General features: G+C 45.9%; 1 protein-coding gene across 4 annotated transcripts in view; it reads right to left on the bottom strand.

The window, feature by feature from the left end:
* Nucleotides 1-2,250: 2,250 nt before the first annotated feature.
* Nucleotides 2,251-24,594, bottom strand: part of CDKAL1 (CDK5 regulatory subunit associated protein 1 like 1) — a 628,275-nt gene continuing 605,931 nt past the window's right edge. For all 4 annotated transcript variants that reach the window (XM_032861632.1, XM_032861630.1, XM_032861633.1 and 1 more), the window contains one exon: nt 2,251-2,941. In XM_032861632.1, the coding sequence (XP_032717523.1) occupies nt 2,753-2,941 (189 nt within the window). In that variant the 3' untranslated portion in view covers nt 2,251-2,752. The remainder of the gene's footprint in view (nt 2,942-24,594) is intronic.

The raw sequence follows: 24,594 nt of genomic DNA, 5'->3' as shown, positions 1-24,594 counted from the left end.
CTTTTTTTTTCTCTTCTTTCTTTCTCTCTTTTCCTCCCTTCCCTCCCTCTTGCCCTTCCTTTACTTTCCTCTATGTTTGTGTTATGATGATAAAACTCGAGGTTCATTTGTAACTCCAATTCTCTCCCCGTGATTGAAATCTTCAACCTGGACTGAAGTCAACAAGAAAGCATATGTTTTGGCTGAAAGACATATGGAAATCTGATGTTTAGACACATTTCTCTAGCAACAAAGCAAAGTTTTCACCAAAGAATTTTTTTCCGTTATCCAACTGACTATCTCCCACTGGATGAACCAGGGAAGACAGAATGAAAGAGGGAGAAGGAGGGAAGGAGAGAGAAAAAAAACTTGATTAATAAAACTTTTTTATTTAAGAATGTGATGTACGAGGTGCGGACTCTGAGAGGTGACTAGGTCAGGAGGGTGGGGCCCTCAGCAATGCAATCAGTGCCCTCACAAGACACAGACACCGTCCTTCTGCCACGTGAGATGCATAAGCATTCAGCCGTCTGTGGAACAGGAGGTGAGTACTCACAAGATACTAAATCTGCCGGCGCCTTGACCTTGGCCTGTCCAGTCTCCAGAATTATGAGAAATACATTTTTGTGAGTTATAAGTCACCTGGTCGACGGTGTTGTTATAGCAGCTGGAATGAACCAAGACAGGTCTCTTCATAGCTTCCTTTTCAGCAGGAAAAGTCACTATTTAAAAAAAAAAAAGGAAAAAAAGATTTGGCCACTAAGGGAAAATCTGAGGCACATGAGCGTTGCATTCACAAATGGCCAGTCAACCGTCCTGTCATGGCTGACTCCGTACGCATCAGGATGGTCTACGTCATTCTAAGCCAACAGCAGCTTCACACAAAAGAATTTCCTTTCTTGTTTTATCCACTTCCAGCACATGCTGGTGTGGGGCTCTGCTCCTCGAAATCCCTCAGAGGACTCAGGCCGAGGACAGCTTCGTCCTGATGTGGCGGGAAGAGCATATGGAGACTGTACCCTGGCTCTTTCAACATCTGCCTCGAAGATCTGACCCTTCCACTCCCCTTGCACTGGCCAACACAGGTCACGAGGCTAGGCCCAACTCCAAGGGGATAGGAGACGTGCAGGAGCACCGTGGGCAGGAAGGAGAGGAGGTAGAAAGGGGACGGCCTTCCTGATGACCACACTTGCTCGGAGGGCTCCCAGGCTCATCCTGTCCACGAGAGAACTGCATTGTCAGCAACAAACACACCCTTCCCCCTTCTCTCCCTCCTGCAGGAGGTCATGGGAAAAGGCAAGCTGGATGTGTAGACCCTAGCCCCCATCTAGCCAACTCTCACCAGGATGGCAAATGTTGCACATGACCTGGTTCCTGTTATGGGACTTTTGTATTTTCTGAACCTCTGAGCAAAATGAAGCTGCAGCCCAACTTGGGGTCAGAAACAGGAGAGGTGGCAGGGGGTGACCCTGTATGGCTGAAACGATCCTTGAGAACCCCCACCACAGTGGGGGATGGGCAGTGGGGCTGCTGGATGGCTGGGTGTGCCCATCGTTCATAGGAAGGACGGCTCAGGAGAGCAGAGTGGAAGCAAGAACAACTTAAAGGGCAGGAGGGGATGAAATAGGGGAGAGGTAAGAGGGAGACTGGGGAAAGGGTGAGATGGGGAGGACGAACACCCTTTTCATCTCTGGTCAGTTAGGGGCACAAAGCTCTTCTTACATCCCACACAGTGTGACTCATAAGCATCCCAAATGCATGTCCCACTGGGGGGGTCTGGGATGGGCCCGGGTAGGTCCTCTGCATTGGAAATGTGAGTTCCTCTTAGAAGCACACATGAACTAACATTAGCTTTGTTTTGCTTGTTTGTTTTGTTAGCTCACCAACCGATAACATAAATTATAATTTGGATTCCTTAAAAGACACCTAAAAGGAGGAGCTGAACAGGGGTGTGGGTTTAAAGATGAAATGTCCTATGGTAACCTGAGGGCACCTGATTCCCCTGGGCCAATACGATCCAGATAACATTTAAATTCTGGTGTTCATAGGATCACTTAGTACATCGAATCCTTTTATTGTGAAATAAATCATTGTATTTAGTAAATGCCAATGATGTCAGGTAGAGAGAATCATTTGATGTCATCGATCAGAACCATCAGAGAAGGGGCACAGCTGGTTTGAGATGAATCCAGTTTTTGGAAGTTCGTGGCTGCCAGAGAAGCAGGTGACTCCCCACACTTCTCAAAATGTCACCGAGAGTCCTTTACTCTCCCTGTGCATTCTGAGAGAAGTCTTGTTCCAAACACAGGTTTCCCTATAAACTTTCCAGGACCATCTACTGTGGAAAATAAGCTGTTTGTAGCATTGGGACTCCACACAAAGCATCCAGAGAAAGATACATTTTTAAATGTTTATTGGAGACTCAAAATTATTCCCACGTCAGGAAAAGATGACTGGATCCACTGTCCAATTAAGCTCTGACTTGAAGACTGGAGGCTTGAAGAAAGATGCAACCATTTCCTGCTGCAGATAAACTGAAAGGAGCTTAATGTGAAAGATATGCCACGGCAACAGTTAGTAGGTGTCATGTCAGATAACGGATGGCCCAACGTGGCGGGAGACAGGGTAAGCCTCATAAAAAGTATGGCTGACTTGGGGGCAGAGACTAGTGTAAATTCTGGCTCCTGGAGGACTGATGTGGTTGCTTTTCTGTTCGGTACAGATTTTAATTAGAAATGTAGTTTTCCTCACAAATGGTTCCATTAGTTGTGCTTTAATTATAGACTTTGACCAAAAGAGCTAGAAGGAGGGCAAACAGAGCTAGGCCTACAGACACCCCCAGTGCACAGTCTCCACGGAGCTTTTGCAAGCGGAGCGCCATTCTGGAACTCGCGGGGTCCCGCCGAACCGTGGAAGTGTGGGGCACCGAGCTCAGGTGAGTCCCAAGCCTTTTTCTGAAGTCCTATGAAGATGGAAACATAGAGGGGAAAAACGTGATTTTAAGATACAGAACAGGCCTACTGTGACTATCAGTCAAGCATGAGTCTCTCAAGGAAGGTTTTTTGTCTTTACTGAGATGTAATTGATACAGAACATTGTTATTAGTTCAGGGGGGCAGCAGAAGCATCCCGTGTTTTATGGACTCCAAAATGACCCCCACAGTAGGGCTGCTTATAACGTTGAGAGCCACACATAGTCACAATCTTTTTTCTTTTGATGAGAACGTTTAGGATCTCCTCTTGGCAACTTTCAAATATGCAACATAGTAGCTATAGTCACCGCCCTGTGCTTGATACCCCCAGAGCTTACTCAGTGCTGTAACTAGAAGTTTCCACCTTTCCACCCTCTTCACCCACCTCGCCCACCCTCTCCACACCCCCAACTCTGGCAACCACCAATCTCTTTTCCAGATCTATGAGCTCCATTTTTTTTTTTTTTTTTTAGATTCCACATATAATTGAGCCCATATGGCATTTGTCCTTCTCGGACTTAATTCACTTAGCGTAATTCCCTAAAGGTCCATCCACGCTGTTGCAAATGGTAAGATGTCTCTCTTTTTTATGTCCGAGTAAGACTCACATATACAGACACATGCACACACACACACAAACACACACGATATATATCCCACATCTTCTTTGGATAAAGAGACCGGACATTTAGGCTGTTTCCGTATTTTGGTTACCGTAAATCATGCTACAATGAACACAGGGGTGAGTGTTTTCCCTTTCTTCAGATAAATATACAGAAGAGGAACTGCTGGATCATATGGTATTTCTGTTTTTAATTTTCTGAGCGGCCGCCATACTGTTTTCCACAGCGGCTGCACCAATTTACATTCCCTTGCAACACTGCCTTTTTCTCCACATCTTTGCCAGCACTTGTCATTTCTTGCCTTTTTGATAACAGCATTTGTGACAGGTGGGAGGTGATAGCTCACGGTGGTTGTGATTTGTGTTTCCCTGATGATGAGGGACATTTAGCATGTTCCGTGTACCTGTTGGCCAACTGGATGTCTTCTTTGGACAAGTATCTACTCACATCCTCTGCCCATTTTTTTATCAGATTGTTTTTTCGCTAGTGAGTCATAGGAGTTCTCTATATATTTTGGATATTATCAGGTATCAGATATATGATTTGTAAATATTTTCTCCATTCAAGTAGTCTGCTTGTTTTGTTGATGGTTTTCTTTGCCGTGTAGACACTTTTTAGCCTGATGTAAGAAGCGATTGCTTAGTAACTTCTCCAACATGGATACATTCAAACACCCACCGTGGGCCAGGTAGCCCCAAGTTAGGTATGAATAAATCACATTTCTTTGCCTTGAAATATCAGGCCAAGTTCATGATTTTCCAGATAATACACAAAATATATATGAGAGGAAGAGAGAGAGAGTTTAAGGAGAAGCATAACATTTATGTAGACTGGAATCGTATAAAAAATGTACCTTTGGGAGATGGAACCATATCTACTCAGCAAAAAAAGAGAATGACAGAGGAAAACTATGGAAGCTGTTTTATTCTGCAAACATATCCCTCCGGGTAGAGAGTCCCAAGATGCCCCAAACATGAAGAGGGAGCTGAAGGGTGTGGATGGCCAGAGGGACAGGCCCACCGCACTAATTTTCTGGTAGTCTGTGCTTTTTAGTCTGTGATGCTTTTTACTGGGGGGTGTGCAGAGGTGTGGGGAGGGGGCACCTGGCTGTCTGAAGACGGTTCTAGCTTTTCAAAGCATAACTTTAATTCTATCATATAAGATCTCCGTCTTATCTACAGGCTTTAGAATCGCTGCCTCCCCTGTTGAGACCGGAAACACCACTCTGAGAGATGGATATGGAGGGAGGCAGGAGGGTGTGGACGCGAGGAACAGTGTGGGGGAACGAGGGGGCAACCCAGAGGCAGGACAATGTAAGGCACATCTGTGGAAGTACAAGAAACCCACAGCAGCACAAAACGTGTTTCAATAACCATTTTATTTTGCTTATTCTTTCCTCCCAAGCTCCCTAAGACCCTCTTGTTGACACCTGCGTCCTCTGGGTGGGGAGTGGGAGTTGCAGCTCACTGTGCACAGTAGATGCAAGGAAACCGTACCTTCCAGAAGGAAACGGTGGCCTGAAGGCACAAGGTGCACCAAAGGGAGGGAAGAGAACAGGAGTAGAGGATCCAGTGGTGAGTCACGGCGGGAGGTGATGAGCATCTGTTAGGATGATGGCAGATGTCCCCCCTGGAGAAGGAGGGACCACGGACTTTTGATGGAGAACCCACAGGTCCTGAGTTCAGATGAGTGAGTAACGAGAGGTATAGAGAATACGAAGGGGGAAATGAAAATAACTTTCAGAATCCAGTTTCCACCGGCTAATGATTCCATATGAGAGATGTGCAAGGATTCTTGCTTTGACGCTAGGAGACTCGTTGCAAAGTCAAAACCAAACACCAAAAAACAAACTGCTAACCACCGGATAAATCTGCCAATCCGGTGCCAGTCAAATTAGGGCTCACTTCTGCGCTCCACAGGTATCTGAACCGACCCCCTGCTCGTGTCCATCCCTCGAGAAGGGGGCACGCAGTGAACAGACGAGCTTTCTTCCCTGCAGGGGCGGGGACGGTCACCAGAGCTCACAGGTCCACCCAAAGCTGCCCCCGCCTCAGGGGACCGTTTTCTTGTGAATCTGGCTTTCTGTGTGATACTTTGGAGCTAAGAATATGCTGACAAACTTTTAGTTTGCCTAAAAGTAGTCTCAGTATCTCAAGGACAGCCCTCATCTGGACCCGGCGGCTGCCTCGGGAGAGAACGTAGTTCTTCTTTGCTGCAATGACATCAGGGATGAGAGTTCTTCAAAGCAGGGAGGCTCTCTGCCTACTTCACCCCCAGGTTTGGCCTTGCAGCTGCGGGGATGGAGCAGGGACACAGCAGGGACCCGGGAAGTGTTTAAATGTGACGGAGTGAGTGAATGATTAAAAAACTGTGCCTCTCCGTGTCCCTAGAGACCTGTGTGTCCTGTGATGGGCGCAGGGAACAAGTCTACAGGAATCCTAAAGTGTTGCCCCTAGAGATTAAAGCTTCTTAAATTTGGATTTACGAGACCATCCTTGAGAGGCTAATTCATGTCTCATCGGCCCAAGTTTGAGATTTTTGAGACGCACCTGGCTTTGAAAAGCCAGTGAAGACTACAGACTGTACCCCCCAAAATGTGGGGGTGCCTGTGCCCATATGCACTCAGCCCCACCCACACCCCCACTTCAGAGAGCTCAGCTAGGGGTCCAGCCAGACAGTGTGGGGACTGAGGCTTTCTGTTCAGGAAAAAGTATGAATACCAAATTAAGTACAGGGTGTGGAAGGGGCCCCTCCCAGAGTGAGCCCCTGAAATGCAGCCTCTCCTGGCTTCTGGAAGAATCCCCCTCTGTTCTGCCCATCCGTCTGCATGCTGGACCCTGGTTCTACCTCCGCCATTCCAAACTGTCCCTTGGGGATCGCTGGCGCCCGGCCAGGGGTCAGGCGGCCCTGGACAGGATGAGGCCACATCTTAAAGCACTGAGCATCTGTGTTTATAGAACCTTCTGCTTCCCAAAGCTGCCTTGTAGCTAATGTGTTTGCGCTCTCCACCTTGACCTTCGATGACTGTTCCACAAAATTTCTGCTCCTTTTTCTAACTCATCTATCATAAAATTTTGCTCCAAATATGAAAGTTACCTAGTGAATTACCAGAGTGGATGACCTGCAGATGTGTTCTTCCCTGGGCATTTCCTTATCCCCTTCCATACCGGGCCCACCACCCAATCCCAGCAAACAGCTAGTGTGTCTGAAGGTAAGGGACCCTCCCATCCCCAGGGGCCGAGCCTGCAGCACAGAATCTCACAGACAGCAACGGGCGGGGCAGCCGCACCCACTGGCCCTGGGGCTCTCCGGAAGATCAAGGTGGGCACCTGAAACGAAACACGGCAGGAGAGGGACGATGCGGCCTGTCTCTACCACACTGTGCTTGTTTTACAACTTCACCTTTTACCGATCCAAGATCTTGATTAAAAGAATTTGATGATACATTTTTAAAATATAAGATTGAGATAAAGACTTCTCAGCTGGCAGCGGTCAGCAGGGAGCTAGCTTTGTACACTTCAATAGTCACCAGCATTGTGATGCTGAAGGAAAAGTAACTTAAAAATTTAGGAGGGGTGCTTGGGTGGCTCAGTGGGTTAAGCATCTGCCTTTGGCTCAGGTCATGTTCCCAGGGTCCTGGGATCGAGCCCCGCATTGGACTCCCTGCTCAGCGGGGAGCCTGCTTCTCCCTCTCCCTCTTCCTGCTACTCCCCCTGCTTGTATTCTCTCTCTCTCTCTCTGACAAATAAATAAAATCTTAAAAAAAAAAGGAAACAGAAGGACTGTCTCTTGAAGTCCAAGATATTCCAACATTTCCACATACAACTATGGCAGTCCTCTATACAGTCAGAAGCAACATTCATGAATAGGAAATACTGTAGCATTTCTATGATGCAATTTACACAAAAAGTGCTCTTAGGTGAGATGATGATAAGTAACCGATGCTAATATAAAAGTTTATGTACGCACATAGACACACAGATTTAGAGAAAAACAGTACGGCCAATAATTCCGGGAAGTAAACAAAAGGCACAAATCTTCCCTAAATTTCTTAAACATTATTACCAAAGGTTATTAATTCTTGAAATTCAAGATGCACTTCCGTCTCTCACACTGTGACACGCCCACTATGGGAAATGTTATTGCTTGCTAAAACTAAGGAAACACCAACACTCAAACTTACACATTTTAAGAAATCAAACTCCACTTAGAAATGCCTTTTTCAAAACAGAAATTTGAAACGAGGCAGGATAGGACCTTTGTTTGATCAAAAAGATCCCTGAGTGTATCCAGTTATAGCAAACTAAGGACAACACTGAGAAAGTGTTCACTTTGATCAATAAGGGCTATTCCTCCCACCCCCATAAATCTGTTTCCTTGATTCATCTCTAAACATTCTTGCTAATTCTTTAAGTATCCTACTAATTTTCAAAAGTACAGCTTACCAAATCCTACTGAAGTAATAAATCTGTTAAAGCAGAACCAAGTTGCTACACTGAAAACAATACCAAACAAAAACCACTTTGATGTTTAGGAAATCTAGGGATCAGACTTCAACCAGGTGGAGATACATGAAGACTTCAGAAAAGAGAACGCGGTCCGGCTAGATGGTAACGACAGTCCATCTTGAGTTCTGCTCCGTGAGCAGCTCCCCGTGCATGGCTGGGAAGAGGCAAGGGAGCCCTACGACACCTGAGCACATGCGGTGCACTGAGGCCAAGTGGGGCCCGTGCTGGGGCTGGGAGCACCTGGGTTCTGGACTCTAATCCCACCTCCATCTTAGGAGTTGGGGGCAAGTGACTTAACCTCTCTGTTTCCACATAAAATCACCTAAGAAATGGAGCTACTGTTAGTATTTTCACATCACAGGGTGTTAGGAGGATCAAGTGAGATAGGCATGTTAAGTGTTTTGAGCACATAAAAACTCAAGGTTAACACATTCCGTGGTGTTCTGCGGTCCTGATGGAATTCGCAAACTGTCTCAGATACAATTTTTGTGAAATTAGAGTCACTATTTTATTTGCTTCTCAAATATGGTTAATTGATCTACGCTATTCCTGTCCCTTCCCCATCATCAGGAGACACACAGTATATGACGAATAGGCACGGGTTCCAAATTCTGGCAGGGCAGACACTGAATCCAGGGTCACACATGTGGCGGCTGTGTGACCTTGGGCAAGTGGTTTAAAGCCCTGAAATCCTAGTTACCTCTTCCACAAAGCAGAGATATCAATATCTACCATAAGAGGATGTCGAGAGGGTTCGGAGTGATCTGCCCAGTGCCCAGGTCGGATGCCTGGAATGCAGAAAGTCCACACGAAGGGCTATTACATCCCAGGAGTGTGACCCGGAACATGGAGATGGCCAGAGTTCCCCACAGCACCTGTCACCAGCACTAAGATGAAGACGTCCTGTCCTGGGTACTCCCCTCGTGCTAACCCACGACGGAGAAGCTATGCCTCCTTCCTTGGAGTGAGCCCTCTAGACCAGTTCTTAACTACAACCATCTCATACATGAAGGTAAACTTGAACTCCACAATTTATGGAGAGGGGTTCACCGGTCACATGTTCCAGGGGCTCATTTTTATATCTGCTTTTTCTTTTGATATTTAGTTTTGTTATAACTTTTTTTTTTTTTTCCCAAGGAAACTAAAAAGTAAAGTGGTCCCTTTTGATCCCACAAAGATTTTATGTTCTGTGTCCTGCCTGAACCAGCCAGTTTCCCTCCGCCCTCTGTCTGCCCCTTGCTTCCTCTTGTCGTTGTTTTCCCAGGGCTCAGTCAGACGGGACCTGCTGTAGGAAAAATTCTCTCAACCAGCACCAGCCCCCCATGAGTGAGGCGCTTCCCCTCCGTGGGGCTGGGCATCCTGCTGGCCGGCCCGAGTCATGGCACTTGTCAGTGGTAGTAAATGTCCTGTCTGCTCCCACGTGATCCCATGCGCACTCGAGAGGAGCCCCGCCAGCACGTGTCCCAGGCCCCGCACCTTGGGGGTGGGCAGTGCTGGCTATAAGGATATCTGCCTTTTTACCTGCTCCTTAGTACTACAGATGCACATTTTATACAGGGGTATAAACTGCCATTTACCTATCCTAGGATTTCTTATTAGACTGTGGGCTAGATGGAACAGAGGGTCAACCACCATCTATACCACATTGTATAACAATAAAATAGCACTAACGGGGAAAAACTTGCCAGCAGAGAAGTAGCATGGTACACTGGTTTTCTATTGCTACTTCAGTAAATTGCCACAAACCTCAGGTTTTAATACAAATCCATTAGCCTGCAATTCTGGAGGTTGGAAATTCAAAAAATCAAGGTGCATGGCAGAGCTGCATTCTTTCTGGTAGTTCTAGGGGAGAACTGGCCTCCTTGCTCTTTATCTAGCTTCTAGAGGCCTCCTATATCCGTTGGCTTGGGGCCTTTTCTCTCGTTTCAAAGCCAGTAGTATAGGCTTTTCAATGAGGATCCTTGTGATTCACACTGGGCCCATGGGGATAACCCGGGATAATTTCTCATCTCGACCTTTGAATCACATACCTGAAGTTCCCTTTCGCCACGTAAGGCAGCACATTCACAGGGTGCTGGGATCAGGACGTGGGCTGTCTCGTGTGTGTGTGTGTTGTGTGTGTGTGTGCGCGTGTGCACGCGTGCTTGTGCGTGTTTGTGCGTGAGCACGTTGCCGCTCCTGGCATATGTGACTTCCCCATGTTCTCACTGTCCCACCGGAAGGTGTGCCTAGTTCAAGCAGAGCTAAACCAGCTACAGGAGAGAATGCTCCAACAGACCCAATGTTCTCCGTGTTACAGGGAAAAGGGGCACCAGGCAGCTCTGGGGGGATGTGCCGCTGACCGGCCACGAATCCTCCTCGTGGAGGAAGACGGGGCCTCCAGGCTCAGCCTCTGCTCACGCAGACCTGCTAAGCCACCGTGTTTGTCCTGCTCATGGCTTTTTTGGCCAAAAGAGACAAGGACCTGAAGGAGGTGGTCCATGAGTGTTCTCTGAAGGGGTATTTGTTCTTCTGTGTGTTCCTTTCCATTCTACATTTATATTTTTGTACAGGTGCCGACATCCTGCCCTCTTCTCGGGAGCTGGCTGGGCTTGGCCTTCCAGGGGAAAGTCATGGTGCTCGGAGGCCTCTCCTGCAGTTCCTCCCTCAAGAATATTTAGAACTTGCGATGCATGAAACGGCCACAGCACCAGAAGCCTAAAGATCCAGGACAGGTGGACCACAGCCTCTATATAAAAACGCTACGGAGACGAGAACCTTCAGGCGCTGGTCACCACGCGCCCGACACCGTTCTAAGTGCTCTAATGTGCAAACTCATTCCCCCCAAGTGCCCAGGAAGGCTGTTAACGTGACCTAATCCCAACCTGCCCACTGACGGGGAGCGGCTATGTGCGGCAAAGCCCATGCGAGGCTTGGCTTCGGTCCTGCGAAGTTCAGCCTCGGTGATAACACATCAGAGGTCCATTTCTAATGCCACACGGAGAAGCGAGAAAACCCAGGGCACGGCACGCCAAACGGTGATCGGGATGGAGATTCCTTCCAAGCCGACTTTACCCACTTTACCTGCCACTGCATCTCACAAACGCAATGGTGTTGTTTTGTGTTTCTCGGCAGAAGGCCATTCTAGGAAAGCCAGGTCAGGCCCCACGCCCTGCGGGGTCGCTGCACCCCACCTCTCCTGCAGTAGTGAGCCATGCTGACACTCTGTAAATGGGACCTAATGGGACCTGGAGATGGCACAGTGCTGCATTTTCTCTGAAAACACACACACACACACACACATGCACACACACGCACACTCTCACTTGGTCTGCTCACATTAGAACATGTTGCAAAATGTGTTTTAATGAGGAACAGTTGGTCTGGTTCTGCTCAACCAACAGATATCCCTGGAAGAGAGTCGCCACCTGTCTTCCCATCTTGCCGTGCCGCGTCTAAATGAGTTCTGCTGTCCCCGACACCTGCAGGTGTTGCCAGGTCCATGTGCCAGCTGCCTTCCACGGGTTGACAGACACCCTTGTCCCCGTGCTTCGGGTCCTCACCAGCTACGAGGACATACAGGGGAGTGAGGGTGCCAAGCTACCCTTCTCACTACTTTTCCCGACGATTCCTCAAACTGGGAACATCGTAATATCGTACAATTAGGAGCGCCCGATTATCTCTGAACCAAAGATCTTAGTAGTTTCTAGTTCTTGAAGTCTCTGTGGAGAATGTTCTATGCGTCGTCCATCAGCTTTGTCGGTACACTGGCACGTAACGAGCTCCACAAATTAAACCCGGAATCAGTTACACCTTTTCATTTATTTGGGGAGAATATTTCCAGATAAAACATCTGCCACAGAGTTACATGCTGAAAGCACAGACCTGTCAGCCTTTCTATATCACTTTTGGGTACTGGCTATTCTAAATTCGACATTATTTGTATGTAATTTCCCGCACAACCTCTCAGCTCAAATGTGTAGTTGCTATCAGGTCATTAACATCGCAAAGAAAGAAAAATTTAAATCAGAACATACCCGCACATGCGAAATCACTATGATCGTGTTTTAAGTCTTGTTTTGGTGACAGCAGAGTAAATACAAGGCTTTGCTAATAAGGCCAAAAATAAATTATTAAACTATCTGCCATATGATCAAACGCATTTCGGATTATATTCTGAATAATTCTACCTTCACATTCACCAAAGGAAGAGCTCACATGTGCATCTGCCTGGTCTGGGCAACCCTCTCTTTCAGGACGTCCAACCCTCTGACTTGAACCCAGCCCCAGTGGAAGAAAGAGATACTCATACCAAAAATCAAAGCTTGGCATCGACGCATCACCTAATGATTATTTTCTGTGAGATCGTAATTTGCCCAACTCAAGAGATCCAAAATCAACTCTTAAGCTCTGAATGTCTTTTAATGGGTTCAAAATATTATGTGTACATTTTTCTCATGGCTCAAAGGCATTGTTAGGGCTGGAAGGGGAAGCTACTGGGGATGAAGACAAAGCTGTCTGATAGCTCATAGCTCAAGAGAAATTAGAGTTTAGCATCACCTTCTTGTTTTTTTCCTTTTTTCAACTGAGCCTGCACATATGGCCTATGCAGAAAAGTTATCAACACCAAATATGTGATCAATGTAAAGAAATTATGTTAAAATATACATTCTGCAGTACAGTATGTTATCAGAAAAGACCCTCAAAATCTCCTGGCTCTGTAGAGTCTGCTTTAAATACAGTTATCTCTGAAAGTTATCTCTATTGTGAGTGCATTTTAATTCCCAAAATACATACTTAAGGAAGCACCTCTTAATGTAAGTACCCTAATGTTAACTGTTGCCTCAGACCCCAATAATCCGGAATGAACAATGGTGGTTCCAGCCTTCGTAAGGCCTCCTCACCCCTCCAGTTGTAGGCTACCTGAATTCTGCCATCCTTTTTGAAGTCCCTAATCTTTTTTTATCTTGACACCCTCCGTTGATTCACATGCCTGACTTTGGCCTAGTTCCTGGCTTGTTACATTTACCAAATAAATGTGTGGGCTGCAGGGTAGAAGAAGGGGATCTAGAATTAATAGCACAGCATAAAATCTTTGCCCATAGTGGGATGTTGTCATTTGTCTATATGTAACCTCCTTAGTTCTACAAAAAACAAGGGGCTGCGAGCTCCGCTTGAAGGGTATGTTATCAGAAGTCTGGCATCTTAGCCGGGGATGCATTTATTTTTACTTCTTATCCACTGTTATTTAAATTTTCTTCTTCCAAGAGAAAGCACGTAGAGAAGACTTTCTTAATAGCCCCACTTAAAACCCAAGCTATTTCTTTACTATATCAAAATATGGAAATTAGGAGCGCCTGGGTGGCTCAGTGGGTTAAACCTCTGCCTTTGGCTCAGGTCGTGATCCCAGGGTCCTGGGATCGAGCCCCACGTCGGGCTCTCTGCTTAGCGGGGAGCCTGGTTCCCCCTCTTTCTCTCTTCTGACTGCCTCTCTGCCTACTTGTGATCTCTGTCAAATAAATAAATAAAATCTTTTTAAAAAATATGGAAATTACTGTAGAATGTATATGTGCGTCTCTCTTTCATTACCTCAACATTAGCTATGGAGGTAAACGCAAGTACACACATGCACACGTACACACAAGGGACTGGACATAAAGATGGGACCAAAAGGCTCCTGAGAACTGCGAAGTTGGTCCTCACCACGTTCATGACGATGGCGGGAATCTAACTCCTTGAAACACTGGCTGGAAGCCTGCATCTGCACACGCTAACGTGGCCCCACAGGCGAGGACAAAGCTGAAGAAAAGAAAGGTGAACTGGGTCCAGATGCTTTCCTGATGATGAAGTCTTTTTGATAATCTCTTAAGCTCCAACTGAAACCACCCTCATCCCATGAAGTGTATACAGAAAGCTGTGAACTAGGATGTCGACAAATGGAACAAGCAGGTGTATGAAAGTTAATCTTTAAGCAAGCAATTCAACTCGAAATCATTACTCCCGAGGATTTCTTCCCACTGGTAACTGTGAGAGTGCGCTGGCAGACGTTTGTGCTTTAAATGAGAAAGAAGTCGTGGGTGATGTTAACCGCTGTTACCCTGCAACCCTCCCACTCTGCTCTGAGCATCATTTTCAGTGACACTGGGAATATGGTTCTAACATCATTGAGCTCCATGAACTGCATACAATGAATAAAGGAGATGGCAGGTGCTTTGCTCTGTCCAAAGAATCTCATAAATGATGAGCGAACATGTAAGATGTTTTCTATTTGTAATATGGATAGGTTTCAAAAAGTAAAAAATAAACGACCCTACCACATGTCACTGAAAATAGCAGAGAAGATTAATACAAGGAGATTTAGTTGTTTGTATCACTGTAGAAGTGTGGTGGGTAACCTCCAAGATGGCTTCCAGTGACCTCCACCTTCCGGTATTTACAACCTGGTGTAACAACTTCCCTCTCTTCCTGACTATGAACTGATCGGCTTTGCTTCTAATTAATAACACTCAACATACATGATGGGATGCCACTTCTGAAATTCGGTCACCAAAAAAAATGTGGCTTCCCTGTTTCTAACTCTCTCTGCTTGCTTGCTCTGAGGAAAGCCAGCTGCTACATGGTGAGGTGTCCTATGCCAAAGCCCACAGGAGAAGGGACTGAAGGAGGCCTCTGACCAACGGCCACGAAGGACCAAGATCTCAATCTCACACCCCATGGGAAATGGTACCCCACCATCCCCAAACAAGTGAACTCAGAGACCTTTCAGGTAAGGTGACACTCCTGGTCAACACCTGGACTGCTGCCTCCTGACAGGCACCGGGCCAGAGGCACCCTAGCTACACCTGTGCCCAGAGTTCTGACCCACAGACGCTTGGAGATAATGAATGTTTTTTGTTTCAAGCTGCTAAATTTTGAGGCAATCGGTTACACAGCTTTGTTACACAGCAATGGGCAACTAATACAAAAAGACTCCAGGTAGAGGGCTGGAAACTGATTCACATATATATCGAAACGTGATTTTTATAACAGAGGCATTTTGGGCCACTAGGAAAGATGGCCTTTCAATAAAATTTTCTGGAACAATTCATTATACACACATAAAACAATGAAATTTGATCCCTACCCACCATCCTTAAAAATGAATTCCCGGTACTTTGATTATTTACCTGGGAAAGGCAGAACTGTAAAAATTTTAGGTAATATGGGCAGAAAAACCTTTCTAACCCACAAGGCAGGGAAACCATTTTAAAATCACAAAAATACATGAAGTTCTAAGGCGCCAATGAGAGGGTAAAAGACAAGCCACGAACGGAGAGAAGACATGCGCTTCACATACAGCTGACTGTAGATTGTTATGGTGTGAAGAAATTCTAAAAATCAAAAAGGTATCAACTCAACAGAAGAAAATGGGCAACAGACTTACACAGACTCTTTAGCAGAGACAAGATCTAAATAAATATCTCAAAGGAATCTAACAAATGTATATGCATATGCCGACCTCATTTGTAATTAAAGAGACCCAAGTTAGAAACAATGAGACACTAATTCACAGACGCTGGGCTGTCCAAAGGCAAAGCCATCCAACAGCTAAGATTAGCTGGCTTGCTCTAAGCTTTGTGGTTGTGTCATGAGGCACTTAGGGTGGTGATAGTTAACTGATACATAAGGTGGCCAGATAGTTGGTCCTCCAATCCTTTTTGGTAAGGGACAGCTATCCATCTATCCATCTATCTATCTGCGCGTCTATCCATCCATCCTTCTCTCTTTCTCTCTCTCCATCTCCAACACAAATACACTCATTTATTCACTCAGCAGACATTTCCTAAAGATTTGCTCTGCCATGTCAGGCACTAGATATTAAAGACAAAGAAAGGAATGAAGCAAAATATCCCCGCACTTATGTTTTTTCCATTTTAGTCATTGGAGGCAAAGAAACACAGAAGTATGTGTTGTGTCTGACTGGGAGATTTTCCACAGAGAAAAATGGAGTAAGGATGGGGGAAGGGTTCTAGGTTGTGCTAGGGGTGGCTGTTTTATAGAGACCTACTCGGGAAGGACTCACTGATAAGGCGGAATTTCAGCAGATGAATGAAGGAGATGACAGATGTGTCACACAGGCATCTAAGAGAGGCAGGTTCCAAGCAGATGGACTGGCGGGTGGGAGTGATGCTGGTGTGTTCCATTCAAGGAGCAGCACAGAGACCAGTGTGGCTGGTCCAGCACACTCAAGGGCTAGAAAGGTCAATGATGATGTCAGAGGGACAATGGCAGGGCCAACATACTAGGCCTTACAGGCTGGGACTTTTGTTTCCACTGTGAGCATGAGGAAACTCAACATGAAAAAAAAAATTTATTATGGTAAGGTATATATAACATAAAATTCACTATTTTAATCATTCTCAAGTGCATAATTCAGTGGCATTAATTATACTCACCACGTTGTACAACCATCACCACTATTCCTAAAACTTTTTCATCATCCTAGAGAGTCTGTAACCAGTAAGAAATAGCTCCCCATCTCTACCTCTAGCCCCGGATAATCTCTAATCTACTTTCTGCTTCTGTAAAATTTGCCTATTCTAGATCTTTCATGTAAGTGGAAACATATGATAGTTCTCCTTTTGTGCCTGGCTTATTTCACTTAGCATGTTTTCAAGGTTCACATGGTGGTACGTGTCAGAAATTCGTTTCTTCTTATGGATGAGTCCAATTCCATTGTATGTATATATCACATTTTGTGTATCCATTCATTTGCTGATTGACACTTGGGTTCTTTCCCCTTTTTGATTATTGTGAATAACGCTGCTACGAATACTGATGTACCACTATTGGCTCAAGTGCCTGCTTTCATTTTTTGGGTACATATGCTGGGTCATATGGAATCCTTGATGGTTTTAAACATAAGGGAGACAAGATCTGATTTATATAGAGGGTAGAAACAGGGAGACCAATTAGGCAGATTGTGTTTATTTTCAGATAATATAGTACAACACAGAAGAGGAAATTACCTCCTACAAGAATATCTACAAGAAACAGATCTGTGGCAAATAACACTATCTTGTACCATCGATGTTTGGTGATTTTCAGAAGAACGGACCTCATCTGAAGGGATCAGAGAAAAGGAACAGCTACTCAAAGTCAGTGAAAAGGGGGAACTTAAATCATCATCATGATTATTTATTTTAGGCAACTGGACTTTACAAATGCTCTTGCTGGTGATCCATGTACCTGAAAAAATAATGACCAAGTGTTCGTCTCATGGTATGTATGTGATTCGGGCAAAACATAACCCATGCCCACAGACACAATACCATTCGCACCCTGATTATTTGGGCCCAGAGAAATCTCTGCTATCACCACGGCCCCAACTTCACACCATTGATCTGTTCCTATGTGTCAGGTAATGCTCTGAGTGCTTCCCACACATCATCTCATTCGTCGAAACCACCTGTCAGATAGATTCTATTACCCCCAATTTATGCAAGAGGAAACATACCAGAGAGGGTAAGTGATCAGCTAAGGACCACACGGTTAATAAGGAACAGAGGCAGAAGTCCAAATCCACACAGGACGACTCCACAGCTCGTGTGCTTAAGACATACTCCATCTTTCAGAACGGATGTCTGCCTTGGGAGCCAGGAGCTTCTGGAAGGAAAATGCTAATCCTGATAAAGTATGTCTGCCATGGTTCTTTGCTTTTGTGGTCCTGTCTCAAGCAGGGGCAAATCTGGAGGGCACTGCATCCTGTTTTTTGGGTTTTTTTTTTTAAAGATTTTATTTATTTATTTGACAGGCAGAGATCACAAGTAGGCAGAGAGAGAGGAATGGAAGCAGGCTCCCTACTGAGCAGACAGCCTGATGCGGGGCTCGATCCCATGACCCTGGGATCATGACCTGAGCCAGAGGCAGAGGCTTTAACCCACTGAGTCACCCAGGCGCCCCACTGTATCTTGTTTTTATAGGTGGAGGTCCTACCAGATAACTGCTGACTTGACATATGGCTTGAATATTTATGTTTCTCAATAATTTTATAGAATTGCACTGGGGAGACAGAGGGACAGGAGAAAATTTATTTCTCCAAAACCCTTTACATTTAAAACGCTGTAAACTATGTTAGAAAACAGAAATATCCGTAGTTCTATTATTTGAGGCACATCTCAAAATTAGTCCTCTGAGCATGATGGGAGAAACAGGCTGTCAGATTCATCTTTAGGAAGTAAAAGGGAAGAAAACGCAAATTTATAGTTAGAAGCATCCCAGCTCTAAAGTACTCATCCTTAGAGTTTCCTCGAAAAGAACTTAAATTTGCAAGATTATTATCAACTTAAAAAGGGGCTTTTGCAATGTGCTTATCAAGACGTCGAATGACTTCCAAGAACAGGTTCTGTAGCTTGACTATAATTTTTCTTTTTTAGTCCTTGAAGAATATACTAATATCCCAAGTTGCAGTTATAGATTTATTCTCAACTTCTCTGCCTGTGGTGGAGAAACTCTCCATTCCATCCTGCATGTCACCGAGAGCCAAGTTCATTCAACAAACATGTGCCAAGTGCCAGCTACGAGCCAGCCGCCGTGCTGGGCCTGAGGGCTGGTGGTGAGCAAGACAGACAGGGTGGCCCAGTGCTCCTCAGTTTTTCTTCCCACAGATGATTTTCATAGTTCTGCTGGTGCTCAAAGACTTTCCAACCGGCCATGGCAGGCGCTTCGAGCATTTGCTTGTATCTTCTCCCTACTTATTCATAAGTATGTATTTCCCAAACCCTTGAAGTAGGTGGGGCCACACGAATATTCTGGTCAATTGTCATGAACAGAAATGTCATCAGCCACTCCGGCGCTGAGGGATGGAAGAGCCTGGCTCTCCAGCAAACCTCTGCTTGCCATCAGCCTGGGTCCCTGAGGGACTGCGTGGAACAGACTGTCCCTGATTCCCAACGGCCCCCCATGAAGTTCTCAATGTGTGGCAGTGTATGCAGGATGAAGCCCGAGGTTTCGGAGTTTATGTGTTACTGTAGCAAAGCCCAACTTCTGTCTCATGCTATTTGCCTTCAAAACCCAGAGGTCTCCCCCTTCCCAGGGGACATCATTTCCTGCCCTGCCCGCATCTGTGTACAGATGCCCACATAAGGCCAGCTGCATTCCTGTGTTTTCTGTCCCTTGACTTGTGTTCCTTTCACACTGAGAAAAATCTCCTTCTTCACTTGCTGCCTTGGTCCTTTCCACCCTCCAAGTCCAGTTCTAAGCCCAGCACATCCATGACAACCCCTGCAGGGGAAACTGTTCCAACAGCCTCTTCACACCACTGGGTCTCCACGCGGAGGATTCTTATCACTACAGACTCTGGGGACCATCTCCCCTTCTCCTTCGTCCCTGGACGCAGGCTTGAGAGCCGGTTCCAAACCCAGAGGCCATGCCAGGAGGGACGGACTGGAACGGGCTCTGTGAGGAGGCAGATGGGTGTGGGAACTCTGCCGTTGAGGTACAGGGTGGGGTCAGAGAAGACTTCTTACTGGCACCTTCTGTGTGCTTCTGGCTGTTGTCGTTCCAGCAGCATCTACGTGCCAGCCCTTCCCACAACTCTGTGAACTGTATCCCCCCTTTCTGTTTAAACTAGATGAACATTTTTCTGTTGTCTGCAAAGAACCCTGACCCACACATCCCCCAATACCTCCAACCTTGAGAGGCTTCCTAGCTTCCAATTTCTTATTGAGCACTTGCTATATTACATATTTTGTTTCAAACATACATATCTCCTCTTCCCCACTAGACTTTCCTCTCCCTGAGGGCAAGGACCACGTCCCAGACTTCTGCGTCCCAAGCAGCGCTTAGCAAAGTACCGGGTCCACTTTAGAAATTGACGGGATGGCCGCGTGATTTATCTTCTGAACCAGAACATGGTGGGGAGTAAAGAGAGGGGCACCATGATCAGTTACATCAGGACAATAGGTATAAAGCAAGACTGTCCCGGGCAAACTGAGACACGGCCATGCTCTGCTAGCTGATGGAAGAAGCGTAACATAGTCAAAGCGAGAGCATCAAAGTGCAGTTCAGGACACACGAGTTCAAACCATCACAGCAGATACTCCTCTCCTGGAGTCTCCCTCCTCCCAGTTGGTGGGGACAAGAGACTGGGCCTAGCTGACCTTTCATGTTCGGGTGTTGCCGAGATACCACTTTGGTTTTCCTAAGAAAGCTTTTTCTATTTGGTGCTTTTATGATGAAGAATACCTTTTGTTCTTAATGAATTCATTCTAGACTTGGTAAAAATCACCCATAAAACTTTCACCCCCAGAGCCATTATGTTGCCCAGGGCAGCTGGTCTATATACATAAGACCCCCTCCCTGGCCTACCAGGGTCCCGATGGAAGAAGAGTATTACCAGAACCACACCCAGACTAAAGCCTCCTCAAAGGCCAGGATGCTGTCTGTTATTTGTATTGCCAACATGTGGGCCGGTGCGTCGATAACATTAAAGTTGGTAAACGCTGAAACCCACCATAAGACGCCAGCATCAGGCACATGGCGCATGTGTGAACAATCCAGTGTCAGGGGGCCTAGTCTCTTTCCTTCCTTGCTCTGGGCATCTGCCCCTGCCTCTGACCACAAGCTCGCTGTGCCTTCTACTCCCTCCTGCAGTATGGACGACGGGTCCAGAGGGAGGGGCAGCACGCGCCCCAGTCCTCCCTCCAATGCCTCTTGCTGAGCAAGCATAGCAGCGCTCCTGTGTTCAGCTGCCGTGGCCGAGGCTACAGGAATACAGTGAGGGAACATGGGTAAAAAGGTAGCATCGGTAACCTTCATGCCACACACACAGGAGAGGGTCACTGACTGGGAGCCATTATTGCTATGAAGGCACAATTCTTTCCATGACACATGCAGTTCCCCTCCCCGTGCCCCAGCACCAGGCCTCGGGAGGAGGAAATTATCGTCAGTGGTTGCACGAGTGGTGATGCAAGAGGTGTGAGAGCAGACTGCTGAGCAGTGGGACACTCAGATGGTACTCTGGATGGTGACCAAACAGGTACACGAAGGTACAGCAGACACACAAAGGTACAGCAGACACACCAAGCGCATCCTGAGCTGACATAATCACAATGATGAGTTTAGCTGTAATGCCAATAAAATACACAGCTCAGCAGCACGGAATAAAATCTACGTATAGAGACAGCGACACCCAACCACGTCCTAACGGGCGGGCAGAAGACACTGATGGGTGCGGCATGAATGAAATGGACTTAATAGCCAGTGTACTGTGTTTTCACGGTGGGTGACACCAATTTAACATATGGGCGATGAAGAAGTCAATCTTTATCAAGTTTAAAAAGAAAAAAAAAAGAGGAATGAGAAAAAACGCATGGGGTTGGAGCCAATATCTCAGGGCTGGAAGGAAAATAGGAAGGAACACACCCTCATTTGCTTCTAACACGGTTAGCTGATCTGTTTGAAATTAGATCCACTTTCAACTGTTTTAACTTAATTATTAAGCCATTTCTTAACCTCGTGAACGCAGTTTTCATGTGCTTTCAAATCTGGCCCTGAACTAATAGACCCTTTCACTTCAGTGGTTTTGGAAATGAATGTTAGATGGAGAGGAAAGCAGTTTTACGGTGCTTTTGTAAGGGTCAGAGCTCTGAAAATATAGTATGGTTTGTACATAAAACTCAGTCCACCTGAATATCCTGCTGGCCCTTTGGGAATGAAGGCAAACCGTGCCACCCTTTAAAACTCCTGCTTCCTTTCCAAGGGCAGTCGGCTGTGCTGGTGCTGAGCCATCTAACTGCTCAAGCGAATCCATTACTGGGATCAAAGTCTCAACGGATGAGAAACAGGTGGCAGCTAGGAACCCTGGGGGCAACCTTCCCATTGCGTCTGAGAAACGGAATGGTAGGTCCAGCTCTCCATTCTAGAACAGTTGCCATTAGAAAGACACATAAAGAGAAAGAAACGTCCGTCATGAAGAACACCCGAGCTCTGAAATTGCTGTGGGGTCTCTTTCTGCTCATTGGTTTTTCTCATTATGTGGAGGGGCTGCCAAGTTCGTCTGTTTTCATCCGCCAATTTGTAGGAAATCGACGGCTGATGATTGCAACTATCCTTGTTGTTGTTGTTACGATTTATTTGAGAGAGAGAGAGAGAGGACTCCCAGGGCGGGGGGATAGAGGGAAAGGGAGAGAGAGTCTTAAGCAGACTCCACACAGAGCACAGAGCCTGATGAGGGGCCCGATCTCTCTACCCTGAGATCATGACCTGAGCCGAAACCAAGAGTCGGACGCTCAACTGACTGTGCCACCTGGGTGTCCCAATGACAACTTTTGAAATGATCAAAGGTTGGGCAATTTTTACCTTCTCTGCATCACTGTGTGGAATGTATCACAAATTAATAACAATAACATTAAGAGGGGCCAACCTTTATTGACTGTTAAGCCATTTCCCCATAGTCCCATGAAGCAGGTACTATTATCCATGTTTACAGAGGAGAGAAACGAGGTGGAGAGAGGAAGAGGAGTTTACCCAAGGTCATACTCCTTGTAAGTGGTGAAACAAAGATTCAGACACACGTGTTCAGAATCCAGCATCAGTGTTCTTAACTGCTGTACAGTACTGTAGAGTGAAAGCCAATGGAAGCAAAGCACCTTTTAAAAAAACACTGACGTTAAAGAAAAAAAAAATTAAGACCCAGGAAATCACTGATTTTTAAAAGTACACTTACCAAATCCCTTTATCAAATATTAACACACCTGTGATACACCAGGCACTCTGTCCACATTATCTAATTTAATCCTCTGTGGCTCGATTGTGTCCATTTTACAAATGAAGAAACTGTGATTCAAGGAAGTTGTACAGGAGCAGAGAAGCGTGTAATTCCGATCTGAACCCAAACATGAGAGACTCCAAATCTCGAGCTTCTTCCATAAATCACCACCCCCCACCCCACCACCACCTCTTCCTTATTTAAAGCAATCCTTTCCTCCTAGGAATAAACTCAAAAAGAGAAAAACTTTGCAATAAAACTCACTACTTAAGTTTGGAATCAGAGAGAATTTTCTTCCAATTCAGGCACAAAATGGCTCTGACTTCTTAAGTATTGATCTCAGAGATGGTAGGATTCAAGTGATTTGTTAGAACATGGGCCACAAGAGAGGAAAGAGCATCAGGAGGAAAACTAGTCAGCTTTGATCAAGCAGGGGTAGTGTTCACATTCTCCTATCTTCCTAACACAGGCTGGTAACACGAATACCACTTTCCACAGAACGCAGAAAGGACAGTTAATACCGTCCATTTTCTCCTCATTTTTTCTCTGCATCTGGCACAAGCCCGCAGTGGTATGCAGAAGACAACTAAAGCCGTGAAGTCATCGGTAAGACTCTCGCAACTCCAAAGGGAAAGGTGGTATGAGCCTGGGCTGAAAAACCCGGGCCTGACCTCACACCCTTCAGGACGGCCACTACCGAAACCCAAGAAAACACCACATGTTGGTGAGGATAATTACCTAACCACTCCTCACCTCTGACCGGTCTGCTGTTTCTCTGGCTACCTAAATACTTTGAGGTCATCCCGCCTCTCTCTTCTTTGACCGAGAAGACGCTGGGTTTCGTACAGGGTAATAGTATTCAACTTAGAGACAAGAATAACACAGACTCTCACGTATTCTGCTGAAGAGCCTAACAAAAATCATTGTAAACATCCATTGAATTTTCATATACTGCTAGGCAGTAACTGTCAAGATACACTGTGAAAAACAGCAAAAGTGTCTACAATTTATCTAGGACGGAGGTGGCAAAAAACATGTACATGTATGTGTTTATATTGTTAAAGCAAACCCTTGGAAGAATAAGCCAAAAACTAAAGCAAACAAAATTCCTTAAATAGGTAAGAGAAGAAGCAGGGTGGAGAAGACAGAAGGTGAACTTCTCAGAACATACTTCCGTAGATCTGATTTTGCTAAATATTTTACATGATTTTGAAACAAAACTAAATTTTTTAAATTCCCCCCAAATTTGAAAATAAAGTGGAACAAATGTTCCTAGCAGAGTAGTCACTGGCTGGTACAGCCGTCTAGAAAGGAATGATTTCGGCTCACTTGAAAACCACCCTCAGCCCGTACATCCCTTGAGGGAAATACCCAGCAACAAAAACACCTGTAAAACCACCTCCCCACCACCGCCACCTCAACTCAGCTCCGTGCTCAGGAGTCACACTGTAGGTGATGGCGCTCGTACGGTTATTCGTGGACAGTTATGTGAGTAGCACAGGACACAGCCCGTGAGTACTTACACAAGGTGACGAGGACCTGGGATTTTCAGTGTGGAAGAAAAGAAGTTACACATGTTAAAGGTGGGTGACAGGTATGTGAGATGTATTATGCTTGAAATTTGCTACAGTACAAATTTTCCATAACTGAGTTAAAACAAAACAACTCCTCGATCCCAGTCTTTGATGACGGCTCTTGGGTAATTTTTCGTATTATCAGGTGGTCACGAATCTGGTGCAGTAGGTGCTGTTTCCCCACGGGTTTTCTTCAGGTGGCATGACTGGA

Source organism: Lontra canadensis, unplaced genomic scaffold (genome assembly GCF_010015895.1).
Source record: "Lontra canadensis isolate GAN:19392208 unplaced genomic scaffold, GSC_riverotter_1.0 scaffold21, whole genome shotgun sequence".
Lineage (NCBI taxonomy): Eukaryota > Metazoa > Chordata > Mammalia > Carnivora > Mustelidae > Lontra > Lontra canadensis.
Note: the sequence above shows the minus strand (reverse complement) of the source record. Positions and strands in the feature narration are given on the sequence as shown.